The sequence below is a fragment of the Fistularia commersonii genome, chromosome 31 (assembly GCF_037954325.1).
Source record: "Fistularia commersonii isolate RoL2024-O1a breed Wild chromosome 31, RoL_Fcom_v1.0, whole genome shotgun sequence".
NCBI classification, from domain to species: domain Eukaryota; kingdom Metazoa; phylum Chordata; class Actinopteri; order Syngnathiformes; family Fistulariidae; genus Fistularia; species Fistularia commersonii.
The window spans coordinates 1,481,495-1,503,785 of NC_141314.1; the positions used below are offsets into that span (position 1 = coordinate 1,481,495).

Below are 22,291 nucleotides of genomic sequence, written 5' to 3' on the forward strand. Positions count from 1 at the left end.
ACGATTGTGTGTCTCTATATGACATGTGAATAACAGGGTGAATGGTTGTATGCTTCCTACATGTAAATGGGCAGTGAATGGTTGTATCCCTATCTCAGAGAGGAGAGGATGAATGGTTGTATGTCTCAAACTTGTAAATAAGGCAGTATATGGTTGTATCTTTAACGTGCGAATGAAGCAGTGGATGGTTGTATGTCTCTGACTATTGAATAAGAAGGTGAATGGTTGTGTGCCTATATGACCTGTGAAGGACAGGGGTTGTAGGTCTTTATAATGAGTGAATGAATGAATGTATGGTTGTTTGTCTCGATAAGTGGCCTTCTGATCAACCGGTCCAGGCTGAACCCTGCTTCTTGGCCAATGACAACTGGGATGGGCTCAAGCCCCCCACCAACCCTGAGTGCAGGATAAGTGATATATGCCATGACTGAACAAATGTTAAATAAAAAAAAAACAAGCCAAAACAGGTTATTTTTTCTTGTAATTCCAGTTATATAATTTCAACAAATTGTGAACCCAAATTGTGAAAAGTTGAGCCTTTTAGTAAATCAGAGCATGAAATAAAAAACGACATACGAGTGAATACGTTTCCTGCTGATTTTTATTTCTTCACTATGTGAAATAATCTTGCTCTTTTCTTATAAACATATAAACATCATGGAAGCACTAGTCATCCACGAGAACTGTACAATTGTCCATTCACAACAAACAAACAAAAAAACAAAAGCCGGACTTTTGAATTCAGTCCATTCGACCTGCAAAAAACACAATTCGACTGTCGGTCATTTTAAATTCTCGTCCAGAGGTCCAATTGACCGATCCTTCCCGAAGCTGGAGGCGAGTATTCATGGAGGAGCAGCAGCAGCAGGATAAGTTCGCTTTGACATTGGAAAAGAAAAAATCTCAAAGTCTTTTGAGGGTTCGGTTGAGACAATGTAAACAGCTGAGCGTTGGTCAAGGTGGAAAAACGGGTCGATCGTTGTATTTGTTTAATCAAAAAACTCCTCGGTGCGTGTCTTTAGGCGTCTGGCGGACGCAAATGAAATGCACGGGGCAACTGAGGGACAGAAGTGGAGCAATTGGATGAATAGGTCCTCCTAAAAGCCGTCTCAAAAACTGCTGTGATGGGATGATCGTGAATTCAGAGATTTGCCATGTTACAAGTGAATCTATATTGTTGTACGGTTGAATTCCAGATGATGTCAGTGTTGGTGTCCCTCCTCACAACAATAACCAGAGAGAACGTCCTTGTAGCTAACAATAACAACACGATGCATGATGAAGCCGATGCAAAATCTAGCAGCTCGCCCAAGTTTTTCTTTGTTCCCTAATGTTAGCGTGTGCACGTGTCAGCCTCGTTGATAAGAAAAAAAAAAATAAAAATTTTAAGAAATTCAGCAGCTCGAAATACACGCCTCGCTTTAAGTGTGGCCTAAAAATCCAGCTCAAATTGAAAGCTAAGCCATCAGTTTAGCGTTTTTTTTAAAGAAAAAAAAACAGAAAGCGAATGGATCCTTCTGATAGCAAATTGGCACAGTTGCTACACAGAGACAACATTATAGAAAATACCAACTTTAAACTGATTTCAATGCTTGCCAGCTGTTTGTTAACCTATTCATGATTTACTAGTTGCACATTGTAGCATTATTAGTCATAAATAAGGCGGTTGCTGTACAGCTAAGAGCTAAATATGCTTAATAATACTACATTATTGATAATAGTCATTGAGTATCAAAACACAGCAGCAAGGCTTTACATCATCTGAATTAAATCATTGTTTATTCATCAATGAGCAGCGTTCGGGGAGCTTATTGAGGAAAAGATTGTGGTTTTTAAGACAGTTGTAGAATACTGTTATACAGATTTGTGTTTATTAACAACTAATAAACAGCTAATAGACTAATGACTTACGTGTTTTTATTTTTCTGGTTGCGGTAAATATGCTCGGGGCTAGACATCACCGCTGCTCTACTTTTTGGTGCGAAGACAAAACTGTTCTGGGTGATGTTGTGAGGACACACACAAACACAAGAATGACCAGGCACAACCTTTTGTTGGGAGCGGATTTGGACGACACAGAACATTTTCACCGTTGGGATTCTTTAAATCTTCTATGTACTTTTACGGGTCAATAACCGCAGAATTGGCCAAAAGCCAGGATGGTTCATGTCACAAGGCTCGCCCACACGTTCAAAAACACTTCCGACCCCTCCATGCTGGTGCAATATACCATGTTAGGGCCCTTTCCCTTTTAACCGCTGAATCTTTAGCCTTTGACAAGATCAAAAGCACATGGTCTGGAAGCTCTGACCCCGCCAATTCACAAACACCGGGAGCTCGGGGGCAGAACAGACCCGTCTGCACATTCCAGCAACTTAGACATAGTCATCATCAACCGGCTCGCCTGGTGTGTCACAGTGGTGCAGGAAGAGAACCACCACCCTCTGGAACACCCCTCGTTTGCTCTGCCGCCGCTCCGAGATCTCCTCCCCGATGGTCTCCATGCAGATGTCTGCGGACAGCTGGCCCTTGCGGCGCGGGGCATAGATGGTGGCTGGACAGGACAGAGAGGGGAAACGCAATGAGCGTCTCAGCGCAGGGGCTGACTGTTTAAAGTATGAGCGTCAGGGACTCACTGCTTTCATCATCCTCAAAGTCGTAGCGGGCATAACTGTTGGGGTTGGCTGCTCTCAGAGTCCTCAGCCACGGGAAGTCTGTAACCATGCTATAGGGGGCCCCATCCACGATTCCTGAGGAGGCGTGGACACAGATGAGCGACAGTGACAGCAATATGTGGCGTCAGACCACCTAAATCCTATTTATGCTTGTCTTGACTTCAAAATAGTAGTTGGTGTAATTACAAACATTCAAATACACAAGTTTTGATTTTCATTCCATTTTATTTTGTGATGTTTCAGGATTGAGCCATGCTGTCGTTTACATATTTGTTTTTATTTTATGGATATTCTTTAGTGAATTTTGGGTGAATATTTACAGGGGAACGTTGTATATTAATCCACAAGAGATGGCGACCTAATTAAGATTTAAATTTTTTATGTTGCTTTTCTGCACATTTAAGATGATTTTTATCTAACTGAATGGCAATTTCCTTCTTTTTCAAGGGAATTTTAAAAATTATTTTGGGATTGATTTTTTGGGGGTTCATATTCTTTTAATCATTTAGAATATTTGTTCATTATTTTCCTGTAATACCGAAGTCCCTAGAAGCAGTTTAGAAGAGTTCCCAACAGTTGCTGGGAAGTTTCTCCCAGTTTAACTGACGCTGTGAAGAAATCTTAACTGGTAACACAAGATTTATTTTAAATTTGTGCTAGATAGACAGGATAGTGAGCTAGACGGCTGAAAGGACTTTTAATTTATAAATTTTAATTTTTTTTTTTTTTATAAATCAGTTTGCTTATGTTTCTAATGTTTTACTGTCTCTAGATGTTCTCTTTGTACTTTATAGCTTTCTGCCTAATTTCTTCCTTAACTATTTCTGGAGAGCATTTTAAGTTGCTTGGTCGAGCTGCATAAATATATTTTAGTCTTTTGAAAAGACATTTAAAAAGGACTTCTAAGGAGTTATTTATAACTGGGTGGGATTTGACTATCGTGCTGGATCCCACATGGACGGATGTGTTGTCAATCAAACCGGCGGGAAGTTCTTGATTCTGAGGACATCTACAGTTCCTGCGTGGAAACTGCACCTTATGATGTGAGACAAGAACCAGCTAGTCCCATTTAAAGTAGGGGATCATCGCAACAAGTGATTAGGACGCTCCTCACCCGCTTTGCATAACATATGGTGACAAGATTACAGAGTAACACATCAGGTATATACTTCGAGTGTCACCATCTACCATGCCCCCCAAGTTGGGCTCTCACTGATTCTGCATTGAGGGGATTAGATACTGATGTGATGACTGTTTAACAGCTATTAAAAAAATTAAATATCTATAAAAGCTTAATTTACTCAACTACTTCTTTTTTCTGATCACAAATTTCTTTTAGCTGTCATAAAAGCAAGCCTCATATTTTCATGATCAAACAAGCGGGTGTGATTCTGTCTCACCTTCCAATGTGTAAATGTCTCGGCCCCAGGGATATTTCGGGTACTTCTTCACGTCTTCCTCTGTCCTGGTGGCCTCAGGAAAGAACTCATACTTGATCAGCTCCCTGGAGAAGATACACACGTTATGTGCTTCGTCTCTGCAGCTCCATTCCATAACTCCTACATTTTGACCCTGTGTAGAGTGATGTGCTCAGGTACCACTGCCACCCTAAAATAAAGCAAGAAGCTCAAACTGAAGCATCTTCATCTTCTCTTTTCTTGACTATTGCTACATGTTTTCTTGCTATGTTAAGTGGATATCTTGTGGCTTTTCAATGTGCTTCATGCTAATTCCTAGTTAATTTTCTTGTTTTGGTTTATAGTTTTACAATGCTTCACTCATTTTCATTTTGTGGGTCATAATAAGCGAACGGGTTCAAGCCCTTTCTTGTTGAGCAAGTTTATAGGTACCACTAGGCTAACCCTTAGTTATGCTGGCTTTTCTTGACTTAATATTATTTTATTATTTCAGCTATTACCACATAATTGTCAGCTCCAGCAGAACTGGAGCAAGGCCCAGGTGCAGGGCTTGATGGCGAGCGCCTGGTGGCCAGGCCTTCACCCATGAGGCTTGGCCAGGTACAGCCCGAAGGAACAACATGGGTCCCTTTTTCCTCTGGGCTCACCACCCTCAGGAAGGGCCAAGGGCGTCAGGTGCAGTGTGAGCCGGGCAGTAGCTGGAGTGGGGGAACCTTGGCGGTCTGATCCTTAGCTGCAGAAGCTGGTTCTTGGAACATGGAATGTCACCTCTGATGGGGAAGGAGTCTGAGCTGGTGCGCAAGGCTGACAGATTCTGACTAGATATAGTTGGACTCACCTCAATCCACAGTGTCTGGAACAAGAGGCTCTGTCACCGATTCTGATCATAACTGTTATGTACAGAATTTCTAGGTGCAGCCAGGGCATCAAGGGGATCTGGTTTGGTGGCCGCAGGATCGAGTCTCTGCTTTTTTCAGATGATGTGGTTCTGTTTGCTTCATCAGGCCATGATCCCCAGCTCTCGCTGTAGCGGTTTGCAGCCAAGTGTGAAGCGGCCAGGATGAGTATCAGCACTTCCAAACCAGAGACCGGAAACAGGTGGAGTGTCCACTCCGGGTCAGGGAAGAGGTCCTGCCCCAAGTGGAGGAGTTAAAATATCTCGAGGTCTTGTTCACGAGTTAGGGAAGGATGGAGTGCGAGATCAAAAGGTGGATCAGTGCAGCGTCTGCAGTGATGCGGACTCTATACCGGTATACCGGTATACTCTATACCGAGCTGAGCCAAAAGACAAAGCTCTGGCTGCTGCCCCGTGACCCAACTCCAGATAAGTGGAAGAAAATGAATGGATGGATGGATGAATATTGTTTATTGCGGCTGGTTCTGGAAAATGCAGCCTCAGTGCAGCAAGGGTCGGTGTCTCCCTGAGCCAATCCCAAGCCCAGATAAATGCTGAGGATTGTGCCAGGAGGGGCATCCAGCGTAAAGCTTTTGCCAAAACCAAACATCTTAATCTAATAACCAGATCATACCGGATTGGTCGAGGCCCAGGTTAACAACGACCGGCATTGGTACCGATGACCTACAGTGAACTAATGGAAACTGGGCTACTGTAGGTCAAAGAAGGAGAGGAGGAAGGCATGTTTGGAAGCAGAGAGGTAAGAAGAAGGGCAAGAGTTTGGGACTGAGATTAGAGAGTTTGAATATTGGGACCATGACAGGAAAAGGGAGAGAGTTGGTCGTCATGATGCAGAGAAGGTAAGTGGATACACTGTGTGTCCAGGAGACCAGGTAGAAATATAGTAAGGCTAGAAGCTTGGGAGCAGGCTTTAAGTTGTACTATCATGGTGCTGACAAGAAGAGAAATGGAGTGGGTGTTAACAGCGGAGTTTGTTAGGAACGTTCTGAAGGTGAAAAGAATGTCAGATAGACTTATGAGTCTGAAACTGGAAATTGAATGAGCGATGCTCAATGTTGTTAGTGGCTATGCCCAGCAAGTGGGATGTGAGTTTGAGAAGGAGACGTTCTGGAATGAGCTCGGTGAAGTGATGCAGAATATCCCCACAGATAAGAGAATGGTAATTGTTGCAGACTTCAATGAGTATGTTGGTGGCTGTAGTGAACCCTTTTTTCCAGGAAAGACAGGAACATAAGGTAACTTATAAGAGTGGAGGTAGAAGCAAGCAGGTAGTCTACACCTTGTATAGATGAGGTGACCTGAAAGAGATACGTGACTGCAAAGTAGTTGTAGGTGAGAGTGTAGCCAGACAGCATAGGATGGTGGTTTGTAGGATGACTCTGGTGACAAGGAAGATCAAGAGGACAAAGGCAGAGCAGAGGACAAAATGGTGGAAGCTGGAAAGGGAGGAGTGTTGTATGGTTTTCAGAGAGGAGTTGAGAAAGGCTCAGGGTGGTCAGGGAGAGCTTCCAGATGATTGGACAACCACAGCTAGTGTTATCAGGGAGACAGGTAGGAGAGTACTTGGGTGTGTCATCTGGAAGGAAAGTAGATAAGGAGACTTGGTGGTGGAATGAGGAAGTGCAGGAGTATCAGTGACGTTCAGTCAGTAAAGGCAGGGGAGGCCGGGCCTCACCTGTCATCATGGAAAGAAAAAAATGCAAAATGAAAAAATAAATTAAATGGTTATATTTATTCAGTGATTTGTACTATAAAGTTATTTCCCACGTAGCGTCACCATTTTTAGTTTTTTTTTTTCAAAATTGCTATAAAAAATTCACATTTACCATTCAAATAAGAAGAAGAAACATGTGGTGACGCGGCAACCAGCTGAGCCCATTATGGATTGCACAATGATTCTGCTAACTGTGCTGCCATGCTATGCACTGAGACAGTATTGCTGTCTCTGTGGATGTCACTATCAAAGAAACACTTTTAATATGAACTAAATTTCCATAGTTTGCTGATGTGTCTAATGTTTTTCATCAAAAACTGTTGATGAGTTTCTCATGTTTCTCGTAATCATGAAAGGACTGCGAAGAGACATTAAGTGAGGCAGGCAGTGACGGTGCCTCCTAGTAGGGGGCACTGCTGATCCAAGGAATCCTTCTTACTACTTGGCAACAGAATAATAGAATTAGCAGAGGCAAGCTACAGTAAACAGTTAGCAGGTCAAGTGCAGCCATCCAGCTATTTTTTTGCCGATCTCATCGGGCTGTATAGCTCACAAATGGTGATGAATGATTGTAAATGCCCTGGGCAGCTTCTCCACTTTTTGGCCCAGAGGGATCTCATTCAAACTGTTCCTGAGGTGACAAAGTTGCTCTGGCCGGTGGTCACCGTTCCGGCCACAACAGCATCGGTGGGGCAGTCATTCTCGGCACCGAAATGACTCAAAACATACGGTCAGAACAGGACCGATCAAGGACGACTGTCTTCACTGGCAGTGATTTCCATTGAGACAGAGAGACTTTAAAAACTGAAAAAAGATAAGGATGGCTTCTACAAGCAAGTTATCGATGCTTCAGAAGGAGCGGCGCATGGACTTCATTTATAAGTAAAGGTAAGAGATAATAACGTTTTCTTAAGTGTGCTTTTTTCTATTCTACAGTTTGTATATGTAAAGAATGCTGATATGATACTTTAAATAAAACACATCAACTGCTGCCAATAAAACGGTGAACAAGCTACTCATATGTTTGTAAATCTGACTGTGATGACGTCAGTGCCTCACCAGCCATGAACCTCACCGCACGTCACTCAGAAGTATATACAAAGAAAGTAGTTAGCAAAGAAGAAGATGGACACAGAGAACTGAAGAGAACAGACAGGAGTAGAGGGAGATACAACATAAGGTAAAGATAGCGGTAACAAAGGCAAAAACAAAGGGCGTACGGTGAATTGTAGGCTCAGTTTGACAGTAAGGACAGAGAGAATGATCTATACAAGTTGGCCAGACGGAGAGATGAAGATGGAAAGGATGTACAACAGGTCCGAATGATTAAGGATAGAGAGGGGAATGTATCGACAGATGCTAGAAGAGTGATGGGAAGATGGAAAGAGTACTTTGAAGAGCTGATGAATGTGGAAAATGATAGAGGAGCAAGGGTGGAAGAGGTGACTATTCTAGACCACAAAGTAGCAGAGATTAGTAAAAGTGAAGTGAGGAAGGCATTGAAGAGGATGAAGAGTGAAAAGGCCGTTAAGAGGAATATATATAATATATATAACGTATTTTCCACACTATAAGGCGCACAGGATTATAAGGTACACCTTCAATGGCCTATTTTAAAAAATGTCATATACAAGGCGCACCCCATTATAAGGCCCATAGAATAGAAGCCAGAGTAGTGGCTGGGGTTGCATTATGCATCAACTAAATGGAGCCGCACGAAAGTCAATGTCAACAAAACTGTCAGAGAAGAGTCAAACTTTATTAATAGAATACAAACCAACGTTCTGACATCTCCGTTCACTCCTAAAACAAGTTAGTGCATTCACAATACAGTACCATTCGCAGCGGTAGACCTTACCGGTATTTGCACCGCCTTCTTTGAAAACAATATATTTCCAACTCAATTTGTCACAGTTCAAAGCGTTTCATAAAATGAAAGCACCAAGAAGGACCGCCTCTAAATTTATTGATGTTAAGTTTGCATGCCAGCAATGTTGCCTTCATTCGAATAGTGACCGTGGTGACATTTCTACTTGCTGCTCACTGTTCGACAACCCACTGTTCAAGTTTGTCCTTTTTACTGTTTCATCTGGCTTCGTTCCCTCGAAAACTCAATTTGGTCTTCTTTACTTATTGCTCCCTCCACTCCTGTACCATTGATTCATTTAAGTTGAATTCTCTCGCTGCCTCTCTATTCCCGTGTTCTACTGCATGACTGATCGCCTTGAGTTTAAACTCTACATCGTAAACGTGTCTCTTGAAAGGTGCCGTTTTGGGGCTCTCACACTCTCACTCTCACAGTCACACTCACACTCTCACACAAAAATGGAAATGAAAATGCACACATTATGCAGTCATATATCCCAACATGCACCGCGCACTACTTCTCCTACGGGAGAAAATTGATTCGGCGGCTGCTTCCCGTAGATCTCTTGCGGCTCAATGTTGATCCATATATAAGGCGCACTGCTTTATAAGGCGCACTGTCGGTTTTTGAGAAGATTAAAGGCTTTTAGGTGCCCCTTATAGTGCGGGAAATACGATAATAAGAGGAACCCGGATGGAACGCTGGGCTACAGGGGAGGGGATTTCAGTTAGCAGTCCAGAACAACAGAGTTTGGAAAAGAGGTGAAGAGACAGGTTCAAGCAGGTTGGAATGGGTGGAGAGAAGTGTCAGGGGTACTTTGTACATGACTCAACCATCTCATTCTGGCTGATCAGTTTCTATCACAGAGGAGGGATACTGAATATATTAGTAGATGGATGCTGGATTTGGAGCTGCCAGGCAGGAGGTTTGAGGAAGACCAATGAGAATATTTATGGACGTAGAGAGAGAGGATATGAAGGTAGTTGGTGTGAGAGAGGAGGATACAGGATACAATGGGGTTAGATGGAGAAGGTTGATTCGCTGTGGCGACCCCTGAAGGGGAAAGCCGAAAGGAGAAGAAGAAGAAGGACCAACTGGTTCTGGAAAATAATCCTCGCGATAAACGAGGGACAACTGAATATAAGATAAAAAAAAATCGGACTCGATCTGATATACTCTGATCTATTGCCCACAATAGTGGTTAAAAAATATTCTATTCAATTTGATTTATATGGAACTGATGCTGGCAGATGGACACATACCAAGTCATCTACATTTCAGGTTTAGATTTGAATCTGACTGAATCATTGCTGACTTTGTGACGGCAGGACGTACTCATCACGCTGTGATCAGACACACTCACTGGCTGATGTTGGCGATGGTGTCCATCCAGCTGCGAATGCGGACCTTGTTCCGTATGTTGGGGGGGTTACTAAACTCGTGCACAATGGCAATGTGGTAGGGATACGGGCCCTGGAAGAGTTGGCGCTCCAGAGCTACGGAGTCGATCTGGAGATGAGCACGTAAAAAGAATATTTGCCACACAAACCAATCCACATTATCTTGTGACAAAAGCACACAAATGTTGCACACTTGCAAATCTGCCAACCCAGATCTATATTTTAATATAAAAAGTATACAAGTTTTGTCAATTTCTTTGTATCTTCTTGAAAATTTTCAAGAAATCTTTGTCGGCAATTCAAAGTGCAGGTTTATCGTAACAGAATTTTAGATAGTTTTTTCTTTCATTTTGTTTTAGACTTTTATCAGGATATTTTTGGAGAGATTTCTGGTAATTAAGAAACATACTCACATTCAATGTAATTGCAATAGGAGAATTTAAAAAAAAAAAAAATTGTATTGAACAATACAAAAAGTAAAAAAAAAAAACAAAAAAAACTTGTTTATGAATTTCCTATTTTTGCTCTTTTGTAAAAAAAGGAAATATAATTTAAAAAAGCCTCCCCCTTTGACTTTCGGAGGCCATGTTGGGGAAGTTGTTGCAAATAAATTGGACCTTGTGAAACTTGCTTTGACAAGGTCAATTTTTAATGTCTGCATCATCATTATCACTGACCTGGTGCATGGGACGCATGTAGATGATCCGATTCCTCTCTGGTGGTATCCTCAGGATCTGATCCAGGACCTGCTCCATGTCCAGCTTCTTGCACTGGGCATAGTCAAACCGATTCACAATCGGGGCGTTTTCCACGCGCAGCTGCTTCAGCACTCGACACCTGGTGGCTGTGCGTGGGTGAGCACACAGATTGCATTTATGAATACTGAATTTCTGATTAGTTCTTCGTATTTTAAATGATAAAAGCGGGGCGGGGGGGGGCTGTCATGCGTTCTACTCATTTGTGGCTTTATGCTGGGCTTAAACCTTATGATTTTCCAGTCCCAGACAAAAAAAAAAAACTGGCTGTCGTAAGGAAATCTCAAGAGTTGTAGGGGAGTCTTGTAGTGTGTCTCTGTCATTAAATGTGAGCTGCCAGTCTTAAGCCTTAGCTTGGTCTTTTCCTAGTCTTAGGGCTTACAACAGTATCAAACATGTTTGATATCATCGCAAGTCTTAGTGTTATGTCACTGGAAAGATTGAGTCAATAACCCATAGATGAACTCCAACAAAAATGTTAAAAGGACACCGTTTTCAGACAACCTACAGAGCAGTACTGGCGACAGAGATGGCATTTCTTTGCAGTATTGGTGAACGGCAACGGCAAAGGATGTCCAAATCACCATGGACCATCCATTAAGAGGAGTGGATGTTGGAGCTCTGGGCACAACAGCCCACCTTTTACGATGTCAACTCTCCAATATATCATGACTGAGTGGAGAAGGAAAAGCGATAATAATAATAAGAATAATAATAATAAAAGTAATAATACATTTTATTTAAGGCACAGAGCATAGGGGCTCCTCAAGGGAATGGTCTTAGCTCCTGCTCTGTTCACTGTGTAGGCCTCAGACTTCATGCACACTTTTGACACCTGCCACCTGCAGAAGTTCTTAGACGTGAGCCCCAGTCTTTGGACTCAGCCTTGTCTCAGCGTAGTAAGAATACACTTGGCTCTAAAAAACTAGTCTTTGGAATTGAGCTGGTATGAGTTGTTAGTTTTACACAAGTCTTTTCAATATCTTTAGTCTGAAGGTGTAACCCCAGCTTAAGTAAGGGCAGTGCATTGTGTCGTGTGTTACCGTGAATGAACATCATCTTGGGGCAGTCTTTGAGGACCAGGTCAGTGATGCCGCAGTTTGTCAGCGTGATGCCCACCAGATTCTTGCTCTTCAGAGACAAGACCTGCAGGATGAAGAGCAGGATCGACCTAACGGGGCTTACAAAATCGTAGCAAGCAAACAGGAAGGTTTGACTCAGGAGGATGTGTACCTGGATGTGGTCGTCTTCAGTGACTGGGTCTGATGTGCTGGTGGATTTGTCCGCCATCCGTTTCTTCCTTGCTGCAACACGAGGCCTGGCTCTGGAAAGATCTGTGCAGTGTGAAAAAAGGGACAATAACGTAATTCAGTGTGTTCATTCCAAAAGTGGGGTGGCTCAAAAAACGCCTCAAACTGCAGGCGGCCTTGAATTTCTACCCGAGGACACTGAAGAAAGCATGAGCTTCACAGAAAACAGCAAAGATGACATGTCAGAAGAGGGACGGGCCTCATATGCACTGTCACTGTTACCTGTCTCGGGTACCAGGGACACAGAGGACATGCGGGTTCGAGATCTGGTGAGGGGCCGCCTCGGAGTGAAGTCCTGGTCCGTGGACAGACTCTGCTGGAAACCTGAGCCGTGAGCGGGTGCAGGTGACCTCTGTCCACACCCTGCCGGCAGCGATGTTCGCCTCGCTCCACTGTTCGTGGTGGTTCCTCTGTGTTCCGGAGGGTCTGCGGTGGCAGCCCCTGAGTTCCTCTTCCCCCCACAGCTGCTGTCAGTTTGTACTGCGGAGGGGCTGTCTGTGCCGTCATTTGTCCTGCCACCTCCAGTAGCTCTGTCAGCCATTTCTCGAAAGGAGGTCCTGGCGCCGACCCTACCACATCCACTCACCTGCCTGGACATGACCCCTCCCGGCGTGGCCCTGCCCCCACATCCACTCAACGGCCTCAAACCAGTCCTCTCCACCGCCCCACTTATCCCAGCGCCACGACCAACCCCGCCATCTGGGGTGGCCCTGGCGGAGGCGTCCCCCGCCTCAGTGCTTGTCCCTTTACTGAGGGTCCTTCGACTGTTCTCTGCAGCAGCCTTCATGTCTGCCTTGATCTGCTCACTGGTCACCTGACAGCTCTTCTCACAGCTGCTCTCTGACGCCTGAGGTTTCACGTGGTTCAAGGGGGCTGCCATCAACGCAGGTACAGTGTTACTCCGCCGCAGAGGTGTCTTTCCTTTGCCTGCAAACACACACATACATATTTCCATGGTAAGGGTGAGCATGATAAGCAATTCAACTTGGTCAGACAAGCAAACACTGTCTTCTCAGCAACGGATTTCCATGTTAAATCACTTATCTGCGAATAAATTAGCTAAGTTTATTGGATCGACTATGGGGGGTCACCACTCCCTTTATTGAGCCCCCCCCCGCAAGACTCCCATCCCCTCTGCACCAACATTCTCACAGCTGTCAACACCTTGGCCTGGCTCTGTTGCGTACAAATTTCTATTTTGACTGGACCTCTATCACTCATTATTTCTTGGAATATCGCGAGAAAAAAGAAGTGTCTGGAGTGTCTGAACTCTGCTTCTGGTCAAGTTGTGGCTCCCGCTTTCTCAAGTCATGGCAAAGGGAACATTTTTGATAAGAATAAGAATAAGAATACGAACAACTTTATTAATCCCGAAGGAAATTGCTGTGCCAGAGTTACAGAAAATATAACAGTAATAAATAATAAAAGAAAAAGGCAGAATTAGAAATAAAAATAAACTATAAAGTGTCTCAGTGAAACTATAAAGTGTCTTAGTAAACAGTGATAAAACTATAAGTGTCTTAGTAACAAGTGAGGTAAGGAGTGCACAATAGTATGATAGAAGGGAAAATTGTAGTGAAAATTGTACTGTAGCTCTTATGAGATGAGATGAAATATTGCACAGTGTAGCTGTTATGAGATGAAACATTGCACAGTTTCTGTATATTACACAGTGAAATGAAATATTGCACAGTTTTGTTTTTTTTTTTAGGTTAAAGATAGGTTTTTATGGTTGCCGGTGATGGTTATGGTTGCCGGCGATGGTTGATGTAACAAGGGGAGGGTAAAGCACATGGTCCTATGTCACAGCGAGAGGTAGTCTCGCAGGTCTCTAAATCAAGAGACGTGTTCACGTCCGATGCAGCTGTGTGTGTTTGTGTGTGTGTGGGGGGGTGCGATGTCAGGGGGTGTAAATGCAGGGGGTGGGGCTAATCACTGCGACATCACAGCTACTTCTGTGATGGACGGATGAGGGGGGCGGGGGGAACCAAATTTCACATGGCCCCAGATCTGTGAAACGTACCCACACTGTGAAGAGAATACCATCTTACCCAGAAAATCCCTACCAAATCCAATGCTAATGGGAGCGTAGCGGCGCTTCACAGAATCAGCTGTGATGTGAGGACTGATGTCACATCACAGAGGTGCGGTGCCCCGTTCAGATGAGGCTCCCAGTAAATTAGCTGTGACCTTTACAAGCAATTCACAGTGACATCAGAATGGACACTTCCCTTTTATTCTACTATATGACATAACGTAAAATAATTATCACTTAAGAACATAACCTATAAGTGGGACGATGTCTCAACAGTGGACCTAACGCTGTGAACAACTTTGGTCATCGCACTGAAATTTGCAGACCAGCGGAGAAGCACAGAAACTTGATGGATTCAATCAGATCAGCGTTAGTAAACACGGGAAACCCACCACCTGCTGGGCTAGAATTCAACACGCACCCTCAGCCCTTGTTAGGGGACAACGGAGGCTACAGCGGGATGGTCCCATTTGGAGACAGCTCAGTGCAGCCACACCCAATGATGGCCGCGCCCAACTTCAACCAGGTGCCGCTGCATCCTCAGTACATGCAGCCCGTTTACATGAACAGTCAACCAGGCGCTTCCATTTATGGCCAGTACCTGCCATATCAGGTGCCTGCCAATGTCCCCAGACCAGCCACCGTCAGCCATCCAGCTGCGCCTACAATGGTTTACAATCCACCAGTGATGCTGCCTGGGCCCCAGTTCCTACGTCCTTACGGCGTGATGAATCCGGGAATGGCATACAGCTTTGCCGCCGCCCCCCCTACCTCCACTGCCCCACCAAAAGACACCTCCAGGATATGTAAAAAGAGCAAAGGCTGGCAGAAGGTTGCCAGCCAGCAGGACAGCGATCAGCCCTACGTCAAAAAGCCTCGAAACGCTTACATTTGCTTTGTCGATGAGCAGAGGCAAAACGTGGCAGCAGAGTTAAAGATCACGAACAATTCCGTTGTCAATGCTGTCCTGGGACAGAGGTGGAGGAACATGACAGACGAGGAGCAGGTTAAATATTACAAGCAGGCTGAGGCGGAGCGGCAACTCCACGCCCAGCAGCATCCAAATTGGTCCTGCAAAGAGAACTATGGGAAGAAAAGGAGGAGGAACTGCATAGCGTCCACTATGGTTACCGTGTCCACGGCAGGGCCGTCTGAAGAGGATAGGCCGCAGCACGACAGTGCATGTTTGTCATCACTTCAGACATGCACCGTGGAGGGTGAAAGGGGTCTCTTGCAGACAGAGCCTTTGGCCAGTGACGACCTTGACTCGCAATGTGCATCTGACATTGTGCCGACGCCAAGTTTGCTTGAACTGCCGAATACTTCCACAGCGCTAGTGGACACTACTGTTACTCTACCTCAGATGCCAGAGTCCATCGTGTCACACACTGTTGAAAAAGAACTGCAAAACATAGTGGGAATCCTTGACTTACCTTAACCTTTTGTTCAGTTCAACGTCCCGGGGGGGGGGGGCAAAAACACAACTTCGGGGAAATTTAGGGCAAGTGAGGAGAAATAATGCATTCCTAACATGATTGACGCAGGTAACGGACGATCATGTTTAATCATGTTATGGTACAAAACCAGGATCTGGAGAGGCCTAGCTCTTAAAGACCAAAGAAGAGCCAAGTGCCCTTACTTTGCCAATAAACGTAGGGATTCAATGGATGACCAACGTTACCCAAGCAGAGACGGAACGGGATTCAGACATTATCCTCTGCGGTGCAGAGCAGCCTTTGGCTTCAGTTAGAGGAAGCTTGGTAAAAGGACAAGGGTACAAGCCTATACAGTGACGAGCTGTGACCCCTCAGACAGGAAGTGTCAATCATCGAACAACTCAAGCTAGGGACCAATTTGGGTTATTTTATCATCACATTACAGCCACAGGTACAAATTAACATTTTCCTATGCCAGACAAGCCTGATTACCCAGGCTTCTCAAGTTATCTGGAGCTCTGAGGGTGTGCGATGGACCACACAATGGCAACCTGGAATGTGGTGAGAGGACTTTCAAGATCATTCTAGGGGATGCCATTCAGACAAAAAAACATCACGACTGTTGGCAGAAACAAGTCACAGCTTCATGGACACAAATTTTGGTGATACACTGATGACTATACACTGATGTTTGTCTATGATCCTACATCTTCTGCTCCTGTCATCCTACTCACCCTGGAGACCTCTTACAGGTTATAAACACAATTTGGGAACTAGAGTTTTTCTGTCTTTGGCTGCCATGCTTGTCTTTTGGATTCTTCAATATCCAGGTAGAAATGAAACACCATCATCAAGCCTTCTGTCAATTAGTTTTGACCAATATATAGAGAACGAGAAAGGCATTCAGGAGCAAGGTCAGATGACTAGCCAAGCCAAATTAAAGAAAATTAATATATTTACTTTTAAGATAAAACCATGTGGCTCCATTTCAGATGATTTACAATGTTTTTTCTGCTTATGGGATCAGCTTGCGCACCTCCAATCATGCCAGATAAATTTACACCAGACAGACCGTTGCCTTGATAAAAAACATACCAGACAATGAGTTCTCCAAGGGGAAAAAAAGAACTCCTTTGATGGAATTAATGTTCAGACTTACGTGTACAATTCTATAGATACGTTTGAAATTACTTGAAAAGCTTCAATAGGTGACTATTTTCTACCAAGGCAGCTTGCAGACTTCCATTCTGTCATTGCATGGATCAGGCTGCCTGGGTGTAGCACTGCCCTTATGATCAATTCTCGCCTTATGAAGGTCCATTCATATTGAATCATTGCTTATCATGCAAGTACTGGTTTGGAAAAAATAATGCTAAACAGGTTTTATTCTAGTATTTTAGGCATAAGATGTTTTCTGAGGTCAATAGTTAAATCATGCTCCTGTAAAAATAGGCTTGGAAAGACATGCCACCAACACTAGCAAAAGTTGTATTTTTCAATATTCCAATAATTTCCTTTATAATCACCTAAACATTTTTACACTTCTTTTAAATTGAACACTATCACTGGGTTGGACCACCTTGGTTTTAATGTAAATTACTGAGTCTTCAGATGCTTCAGAAGTGCGTATTTCAAAACTACAAATTTCAGACTGAAATTCGTACCTTCATCTTATCAATGCACTCTGGATAATCACTTCCCGCCATAACTTTTGCATGAAAATGCATGAAATGCCATTGAATTTTCATGTTTACATTGTTTTTGATTATGATGCCATCATATGATCTATCATTTACTATCAGGGAAAACATTTTGTCTTGAAATGCACTTTTAATTATTTTTTGTATGAACGAAGACAGCTAGTTTATCATCTTTAAAGGGGTACAAGGCAGTGAACAGTGACACTGGTTTAGAGACAGTAGCACTGAAGGAAAAGACACAACTCAGAGCTGGAAGTAGCAGAAATGAAGATGTTAAGGTTCTCTTTGGAAGTGTGGAGGATGGAGAGGATCAGGAATGAGTCCATCAGCAGGACAGGACATATTAGATGTTTAGGAGATAAAGTCAGATTGAGATGGTTTGGAAGTGTACAGGTTAAAACTACTAGGCGGGAGGTCTGAATGAAGACCAAAGAGGAGAGTTATGGATGTAGTGAAAGAACACATGAAGTTAGTTTGCATGAGATACGAGGATACAGAGAATCAGGTTGGATGGAAGAAGTTGATTGGCGCTGGTGACCCCGCTGGCGCTGGTGAAGCTAAGAAGAAGGGCCTCATATTTATAATGGAGGACAAATCTCTAAAATAAATGAAGAATGTGTCTAGACACATAGCCAATCAAAATTCAGAAGACATGGGAAGAACAACTCAGAAAAGACAGAATGCCAATACTAATATTTCCTGTACCCTTGGACTTTTATCATTCAAACTTACAAAAGCAAGTCTATATGACTAAACTATCATATGAGGTAGGAAACAGGTCTGACATGTGACATGGCTCACCTGTCACAGGCTTCACTAATGACAAGCCTGGCGTGCACCCAGACATCACTGACCATTTTCATTCATGACGTCCTCAATCTCCTTAAGCTCTATACCGTAGGTGTGCCAGATAGATGGTAATAAGTCCATGAACTGGACTATGCATCATGTGTCAGATGTGTGTGGGACCTTCTCCCTGGATACAAATACACACACATTCCTGTTAATGATAATATAAATTAAGTGCAAAAAGTGTTTCCCTTTTGTGGTGCAGTAGGTGAGAACTCCAAAGTGTAGGAGTAAGTCTGTATAAGTGTCTATGATAACCTCTTTAATCTCTTTCGTGCCCTCAAGTAAAACAAGATAATCTGTCATAAATCCCAAGACAGGGAAATGTCAAAATGTATATATTAGGGGCACCAAAAGTAATGCATTAAACCAGATCAATTTAATAGGTGGCAGTGTGGCACCTACAAAAGTCTAAAAACATGCAACAGGTTGTTTGGAGACTTCCAATTGCCCAGATGCATGAATACAAGGGAGAATGGTTGTATGTTGCTGTATGTGGCTCTGCGATCAACTAGCAACCTGTCCATAAAAGTTCGAGTGCAAAAAAAAAAGTATCGAGACAACACAAGGTGCTTTCTGTTGGTAGACAAAGATCACTTTGTGCCCTCTGCAGAGAAGAGTTTTAGTATTTACGAAGGGTTTCCCAGTTTTGAGTAATGTTCCTGAGATGTTTCTCAGTAAACAAGTAATGTGAGCAAGTTCATCAGTCTTAGCAGCTACCTCAATAATTATCCATATTCACAATTATGGATTTTTTTTTTTAAAAATAAATAAAGTATGTTTGGTAAATATGGTATGGATGGTATGGGTTTTTTCCACTTTGCTATCTGGACACTGTGTTTAGTATAAATAACACGTTAAATGTATGTACTGAATGCCTTTTTTACCCCAGTAATGAAACATTAATTAAAAAAATTAAATCAGTGGAATTAATTGATTGAAATTAATCAACAATCATAAAAACAATTTTTTAAATGTAGTTTCCATGTTTTAATTTTATTTTTATCAGTATTTCATTGCCCCCTCTTTGAGCTGCCACCTTACAGTGGTGGAGGGGTTTGACTGTCCAAGTGATCGTGGGAGATATGTTTTTGGGGGCTTCGTGCCCTTGGAAGGCTCATCCAAGGCAAACTTGTCCCAGGTGAGAGATCTGACAAAGCGCAACACAGAAGACCCTCATGAATAAGGAAAACTTTGGATCCAGTTTTCCCTTGCCTGGATGTGGGCAAATTGCTGAAGCGGTCAAAAAGCTCTTTAGCAGTGGTGTCCCGGGGATGGATGACATCCGCCCTGGGTTCCTCAAGGCTCTAGAGCACATATGTCAAAGTCAAGGCCCGCGGGCCGGATCAAGCCTGTGAACATATCATCTCTGGCCCCTGGGATGAAATTGAATTATTATTAGAAATGGCCCGCAGGCCGCAGGCGCCTGCTGGTGTTTTGGCCGCACCAATACTACATTCCCCACAATGCAATGGTACTGTGCAAACTCACGGCAGCGCAGCTAGCGGGCTTTGGTTTAATTCTTCATCAGCAGTCAGAGCAGATGTCAAATTTCAGCTACCTCCTCCCCAAAATTTGGCTAAACGAAAGGTGGACGCTGAAAACAGGGGATTTCAAGGCAGGTTGGAGGCAGAGTACATGTAAAAGGCAAACCTGTGTGTCTTTCATGAGGAGAAAGTTTGGCTGCAGATGCGGATAGAAAACTTGAGCCACTTCCCAATTGCCAGACCATGGAAGGGAGGCTCTCTACTGCTGCGATCCCGAGTGCACAGTTTGCCGATATAACCAACATACTTGTAGCCAACTCCCGACGCTGATTTGCTGACTTCGAGCAGGTTTGCACTGCTCGGCAATCCTTTTGCAGTTGACGTGGAAAGCGTACCACCAAACCTACAAATGGAGTTGATTGAGCTCCAGTGCAATGACACACGGAAGGAAAAACATGAGAGTGGATGCTGCTGAGTTTGAACGTTTCATCCCCGACACAATGCCCCAGCTGTGCATCCAAGCTGCTCGGACGTTCGCTATGTTTTGCAGCACATACCTGTGTGAACAACTGTTCTCTTCGATGAAGCTAAACAAAACATCACACAGGAGCCGTCTTAATGATAAGCACCCTCCCTCAATCCTGAGGATTTCCTCATCTCAGAGCCTGACCCCAAACATTGATGAACTTGTACAAAAGATGAGACACCACCAAGCATCGGGCTCAGCCTCAGACAAGTGATCATCACAGAGCATGACTGTATTTTTAGTTTTTAATTCAGTTACATTTTTACATCCGGTGAGAGTTGGACTCCGCCACAGCTGCCCTTTGTCACCGATTCTGTTCATAACTTTTATGGACAGAATTTCTAGGCACAGCCAGGGCCTCAAGGGGTTCCGGTTTGGTGGCCCCAGGATTGAGTCTTTGGTTTTTGCAGATGATGTTATTCTGTTGGCTTCATGAGGCCATGATCTCCAGCTCTCAATGGAGCAGTTTGCAGCTAAGTGTGAAGCAGCCAGGATGAGGATCAGCACCTCCAAATCAGATACCACGGTGCTCAATCGGAAACAGGTGGAGTGCCCACTTCGGGTCGGGGAAGAGGTCCTGCCCCAATTGGAGGAGAAGTATCTCGGGGTCTTGTTCACGGATGGAAGGATGGAGCAGGAGATCAACATGCAGATCAGTGCAGCGTGTGCAGTGATGCAGACTCTATACCGGTCTGTCATGGTGAAGAGGTAGCTGAGCCAAAAGGCGAAGCTCTATCTATCTTTGTTCAATCTATGTTCCCACCGTCACCTATGTTCACTAGCTGTGGGTAGTGACCGAAAGAATGAGATTGCAGATGCAATTGACTGAAATTAGTTTTCTCCGTAGGGTGGCCAGACTCTTCCTTAGAAATAGGGTGAGCAGTTTAGCTCAGAGTAGAGTCGCTGCTCCTACACATAGAGAGGAGTCAGATGAGGTGGCTTAGGCATCTGATTAGGAGGCCTCCTGGGGCATGTTTATCTGGGAGGAGGCGACAGGGAAGACCCAGGACATGCTGGAGAGACTATGTCTCTAGGCCAGCATGGGAACGCCCCCAGAAGAGTTGGACCATGTTGCAGGGGAGAGGGAGGTCTGGGCCTCACTGCTCCGGCTGCTGCCCTCGCAGGCTGATGGGTTTATTTCATTGCCAGGTGCTGCATTTTTTGGCCTTGCAAACATGCAATAACCCTGATCTAATCTAATAAGTCTACCTTATTTCTTAGTGTTGTAACTCAAATTAATTTATCTAAAACTGGAATCATGTACATGTTTTTGAGAATGAGGATATTCTCCAACCCATAATGTCGCTGCACACAAACCAGTGTGTGAGATGATCCCTGCTGTGACTGTGTTGTGTGTGTCCCTCCCCACCCCGCACCTTCTGTACGAGATGTAGGCTGCTGGGAGCAGGAGGCTGGCGTGAGTCTAGAAGAAAGGACTTCCTCCTCCTCCTCTTCGCTGTCGGAATCGGAAATGACCAGCGGGGGTTTGGAAGCTGCGGCACCAGCTGCTCTGCACTGCTGGACCAAACCACTGGGACCTGGGAGGTTTTGTGCAACTTAGCAAACATTGGGGGTTTAGAATGGAACACTATGTTTTGAAAATCAAAGCTGGATGCCAGACTGTACCTGCTTGTTCATCATCATTAGGAGGTTGCTGCACTCCGGCTGAACAGCTGGGCCCCGGAGCCACATCAGCATCCTCCGCCCTCACCTCCCCGGGTGCTCCTTTCAGCTCTATGTGGGGATCCACACCTGCGTTCTGGTCCCCCAAGATCACTTCCTCGTCCTCCATCCCGTTTACCTCCACTGCTACTGGGATGACAACACCTTTTTACACACCCTCCGGAGTAAGGTGTGAGTGCACAATGTTTGATCCATAAAAATTGGGACTTGCCATTGTGCTGCTGCTGTCTTTGGTTGCTGTTGTTGACGGGAGGGGGTGGGGGCGGGGGCTGTGGGGGCGGCGGCACGTTGGCCTCGTTGTTGTTGTTGTTGTTGTTGTGGTGGTGGTGATTGTTGTTGTTGTCGTTGTCATTGTTGGAGTTCTGGTTGCTGACGAGTGCAGAAGACACACCAATGCCGGTTCCGGCGCTGAGGCCCACCCTCGCACAGCCCTGACCAACACACAGAAAACAGAAATAGTGTCCACCCTATCCGTCTATTTGTCAAGATGTCACTCATAAAATATTAAACACATAAAAAT

At 44.3% G+C, this 22,291-nt stretch overlaps 1 protein-coding gene across 5 annotated transcripts in view; it reads right to left on the reverse strand.

Moving 5' to 3' along the window:
* Window positions 1-586: 586 nt before the first annotated feature.
* The window catches only part of fbxo38 (F-box protein 38), a 45,197-nt gene continuing 23,492 nt past the window's right edge, over window positions 587-22,291 (reverse strand). For 3 of the 5 annotated variants that reach the window (XM_086178620.1, XM_086178617.1, XM_086178618.1), the window contains 11 exons: window positions 21,983-22,202; window positions 21,715-21,897; window positions 21,465-21,626; window positions 12,278-12,982; window positions 11,979-12,079; window positions 11,789-11,891; window positions 10,668-10,834; window positions 9,954-10,099; window positions 4,076-4,179; window positions 2,637-2,750; window positions 587-2,554 (listed from right to left, as the gene is read on the reverse strand). In XM_086178620.1, coding sequence (XP_086034746.1) covers window positions 2,376-2,554; window positions 2,637-2,750; window positions 4,076-4,179; window positions 9,954-10,099; window positions 10,668-10,834; window positions 11,789-11,891; window positions 11,979-12,079; window positions 12,278-12,982; window positions 21,465-21,626; window positions 21,715-21,897; window positions 21,983-22,202 — 2,184 coding nt within the window. In that variant the 3' untranslated portion in view covers window positions 587-2,375. Of the gene's footprint in view, window positions 2,555-2,636; window positions 2,751-4,075; window positions 4,180-9,925; window positions 10,100-10,667; window positions 10,835-11,788; window positions 11,892-11,978; window positions 12,080-12,277; window positions 12,983-21,464; window positions 21,627-21,714; window positions 21,898-21,982; window positions 22,203-22,291 lie in introns of those variants that run through there. The other 2 variants (XM_086178619.1, XM_086178622.1) reach the window with 2 other exon arrangements.